At 38.9% G+C, this 5,026-nt stretch overlaps 1 protein-coding gene across 1 annotated transcript; it reads right to left on the bottom strand.

The window, feature by feature from the left end:
* Positions 1-549: 549 nt before the first annotated feature.
* Positions 550-1,488, bottom strand: LOC115517158 (olfactory receptor 4F3/4F16/4F29-like). Its single transcript, XM_030320277.1, has one exon. It carries the CDS (start codon positions 1,486-1,488, stop codon positions 550-552), a length of 939 nt encoding a protein of 312 aa, XP_030176137.1.
* Positions 1,489-5,026: the final 3,538 nt, after the last annotated feature.

The following is a 5,026-nucleotide window of genomic DNA, read 5'->3' as shown; positions in this document are numbered from 1 at the left end:
TCAAAATCTCATGTGATTATTTGAGTGTCCAGCTGACTCCTCTTACTCTGCTTCCCACCTCATTAATGTCCTTTTATCACTTGACTTCTCATAAATTTCCCTTCACTGAATTAATCAATTAGGCTTACATGAAAGTTCAGACCACTTGCTGATCTTTTACAGCAAGTTAATCAATTGGCATCTTGATATATGTATATATTTCTATCTAGTATCAATTTATTTAGTGTCAATCAGCATCCCCTTACATAACACACTCCGACACTGAAGAGACACTATTTTGAATTTTAGACCACAGTAAATTTATCAAGGTAATGTCTCCCGAGAGACAAGCAATTGTCCTTCTCTGGGAGCTACCGTTTTTCACACCTCATGCTTCCTTCAACCAACCATAGGCAGCAACACAATCTCTCAGTTAAGATTTTTTAAGACCCTTGTTATTTTAATCTGGGACAACTCAATGGTAGTAAGGTACTTGGAATCTGGTATTCAAACTATAGATATGTAATGTTACTTCAAGTCAACAAGGAAATTTTGTAATACTTGTGTCATTTAAGAAATCCTTCTATAGGTAATAAACCGACTACACACTTTCCTCATTGCCACTTTCATCTCTTTGTTCCTGAATGTATAGATGACTGAGTTAAAAAAAGGAGTGAGAACTGCATCAAAAACAGCAAGATTTTTGTCTAGGTGTGAGGTGGGGTGAGGCCAGATATAAACGAAGATGCAAGGGCCAAAGAACAGAATCACCACCATGACATGAGTTGACAAAGTGGAGAGGGCCTTAGTTGTGCCTGCTGAAGAGTGTTTCCGAACAGTGATCAGGATAGAAATGTAGGAGACAATCAATATGAAGAATGATCCCAGAGATATGAACCCACTGTTGGCTATGACCATGAACTCTAGACGGTAGGTGTCTGTGCAGGCAAGTTTGATGAACCGAGGAAAGTCACAATAAAAGCTGTCTAACACATTAGGGCCACAGAATGGCAATGTTATTACAAAAACCAGTTGAATCACAGAGTGGGTCAACCCAATTACCCAGGCAGCAACTGTAAGCAAAATACACATTTTTCGGTTCATAATAGTCAAATAGTGCAGAGGCTTGCATATGGCAACATATCTGTCAAAGGCCATGGCGATGAGCAGCACCATCTCCACGCCACCAATGACGTGGATGAAGAAGATTTGAGCGATGCAGCCACCAAAGGAGATGACCTTACGCTTTCTGAAAAGGTCATAAATCATCTTCGGAGAAATGACACAAGAAACTCCCAGGTCAATGAAGGAGAGGTTGGCCAACAGAAAGTACATGGGGGAGTGTAAGTGAGGGTCAGAAATCACAGTGAGCATGATGAGGGAGTTTCCCATCATGCTTGCCATATAAAACGTAGAGGAGAACACAAAGAGGAGAAGTTGGATCTCCCAGGAATCGGTGAGTCCCAGGAACACAAACTCTGACACCACAGAGTGATTTGCTCTATCCATTGATTTATCCGCTAGAATGTTCCAGACAAAAGAAAATAACATGAAACTAAAATGAGAATGTTAATGAAGTTCTACATTAAAATGATTAATTAATCAAGGATATTCACATTGTGAGAACAAGATAACTCCTCAATTCCTTCTCAGGGTCATTATTAAATATGCATTTTACTGGGATCACCTAAAGCAGTTGAGTCACTTCCACATACAGTATTCCTAACACAATGGCTGCAAGGACTATGGATCTACAAACAAGAAAATGATGCAAATATGAAAACATAGATGTATATAGCAAGGATCATGAGGCACGGGGAAGGTGGTGCAATGCAACACAAACAGAAAAAGAAAGAAGAGGTAAAGATTGCATTTGCCAGAATTCACTGCTATTGCTTTTTTTTAATATTTTAAGTTTATACATTTTTATTGAGAGAGACAAAGACAGCACCTTAGGGGGAGAGCAGAGAGAGAGGAAGAGAGAGAGAGAAGGAGAAGGAGGGACAGGGAGGGAGGAAGGGGATGGGGGATATGGGAGAAAAAGACAGAGAATTCCAAGCAGACTCCATGGTGCCAGCAAACAGCTTGATGCAGGGCTTGAACCCACCAACCATGAGATCATGACCTAACCCAAAGTCTAATGCTTAACTGACTGAGCTACCCAGGCACCCCTCACTGGTACTATTTTAAATGTTCATACAACAATTCCTCAGTCATTCAAGTTGTCTTATTTCTTACCCTCAAGTCATCTCAGGCACATATTATGACTCTTATAGTAGGTCTTATACCAGTACCTACAATCACTTTTGCAGTTCACACTAAGCCCACAGGGTAGTGGCAAGCTAAGGAAACCTGACTTAGGATACAGAGGTGACTTGGGTGTATGCCAGGACCAAGGGCAGAAAAACCTAGCAGTAGGAAAAAAAATGGATTCTAAAGCTTTTCCTTTTTTAAAAAAATTTTTTTAATCATTATTTATTTTTGAAGGAGAGAGACAGAGCATGAGCAGAGGAGGGGCAGAGAGAGAGGGACACACAGAATCTGAAGCAGGCTCCAGACTCCGAGGTGTCAGCACAGAGCCCAATGTGGGGCTCGAGGTCACAAGCCATGAGATCACGACCTGAGCCGAAGTAGGATGCCCAACTGACTGAGCCACCCAGGTGCCCCTTGTCCTTTAATATGTGTATTTATATATGCACACATGTGCACACCTCAGTTGTACATGATGAGTGAAATCAGTCATAAAAATACCCCACAGACGCGTCGGGGTGGCTCAGTCGGTTAAGCATCCACAGCTCAGGTCATGGTCTCGCAGTGTATGAGTTTGAACTCGGTGCTGGATTCCGTGCCGCCCTCTCTTTCTGCCCCTCCCCCACTCACACTCTTATCTCTCTTTCCCAAAAATAAACATTAAAAATTATTATCCCACTAACTCATTCATGATTCCCTAGTCCAAGCTAATAATTTACAAAGGAGAAAACAGTAGTCCAGGGAGGAAAGAACAACTAGTTACACAGAATCCAGGTTTTCTAGTCTACAAATGACTTCAGACTCCATATGCTAGAAAAATGATAAAGTGAGAAGAAGTATGCCAAACCTATATCTACTTAGTCCAAAACAGCAGCCACTCCTTCCATATGGTTGTTACGTAAAATTAAAAACCTATTTCCTTGGTGGCACTAGCCACATTTCAGGTGCCCAACAGCCTCCTATAGCTAGTGGTTAAGTATAGGGTAGTACAATATAGAACTTTCCAAACCTTACCCATCCTTAAAGGTAAATCAAAATCCCATTTCCTCTATGAAAACTTTCCTAGTAACTACACTTTATACAAACGTCTTTTCTCTCTTATTCCTAGAAGATAGGAAATTTAAACTTTAATGGAAAAATAATAATTAACCATATTAAAAATAAACCACAATATATAGCATCATAGGAGACATTCCAGATGTCTACTTTTGGCCAAGAGGGACACCTAAGAGTCTGTGAAATTCAGAGACATCTTGACAAAGGAGAAAGTGTTGTCAGTTTTGAAAAACCAGTAGGAGTTTAATAAGCTAAGAGGGGAAAGGAAGGCCTTTTGAGAAGAGATAATAACTGCTCTCTTATTAGAGCAAATCCTTTGCTACTAATCATAATTCCTCAATGGTTTCAATTTTTTTTAACATTTTATTTCTTTTTGAGACAGAGAGCACCAGCAAGGGAGGGACAGAGGATCCAAAGTGTGCTCAGAGCCAACAGCACAGAGCCCAATGTGGGGCTCCACTCATGAAATGTGAGATCAAGACCCAAGCTGAAATGAGACTCTCAACCGACTGAGCTACCCACGGTGCCCCCTCAATGGTTTCGATTACAGATTTTCTCTCCTCAAATATATTGTAAGTTTGAAGAGGAAAAGGACCATTTCTTCTGGTTCTTGTGTTTCCTAAAATACAAAATAAGTAACAAGGATATCCTGATTATTTAGTTAATAACACTTCTCTGAAGTACAACCATTTTCTCAAGTCCATCATTGTTCAGTTTCTGTTTTTCTCATCTACCATGTTTTTCCATGAGGTCCAGCATGCATAAAGGAACTCTTCACATTCAAAACTAAGCATTAACATAGTTCCCAATCACTCCCAAAAGGATGCCTGGTATTCTTGCTATATTTCTACTTGGGAATGAATAGGGAAGACTCATCTCAACTCGTATAATGGTTCATGGTTTAACTTTATGAAGTTTTAGATAACAAGAAGCAGCACGTAAAAGGAAAAGGAAGACCGGGCGTGAGGTGGCAGTTTCCAGTAACAGCCAACATATCAGGAAATTTACAGTTTCTATTTACCAGGCTTCACGATGTAATTACTAATCATCTTCCATGCCATTGTTAAAGTCAGAAAAAAAATAATGATTTTTTTCACGATATTTTAAAAGTTTCTAAAATATTTAACGATGCAATCCTAGAGCTGGAAAAGTATACGTTATTTTCATGGTGCATATTTACTAAGGACTTTCACACATTTGATGCTTGTAATTATCTGTACGGGTAGATATATCTGATAGAATTATTTTCATTTATAGATGAAAAATCTCAAATTCAAAAAAGTAACTTAACTAAAAACATAGTTACTTAGTTTGAAATCAAATACCAGGTCTTCTGATTCCAAATCCAGTGCTGTCTTGACTACATCAAGAAAATATGGATGTTTGCTCATGGTCTAAAACAATGATACCTCCTATAAGTTTTAACCAAGCATACAAAAAAAAGTACACCTTAAACTGTCACAGTGTTATAGGTCATTATATTTCAATAAATGTGGAAAGAATTCCATTTTATTTAGAAAAATATGCTATCCCACCCACATAAACATTTAATACATATATAAATTAACTTACCCAAGGTTTTATAGCTACTTGTTGCAGATCCAAGACTTAAACCTACATATTAGTGTACAAGTTAAAGGGAAGGGAGAAAGGTGGTTGCCAATTAGAATAGGGGGAAAAAACCAAAATCCACCAAAGTTTTGGGGCTAGTCAAAGATTCACCAAAGTCTGGCCCATTTAT

The sequence above is a fragment of the Lynx canadensis genome, chromosome B3, assembly GCF_007474595.2.
Source record: "Lynx canadensis isolate LIC74 chromosome B3, mLynCan4.pri.v2, whole genome shotgun sequence".
NCBI lineage: Eukaryota > Metazoa > Chordata > Mammalia > Carnivora > Felidae > Lynx > Lynx canadensis.
This window is presented reverse-complemented; position numbering and strand designations above follow the sequence as displayed.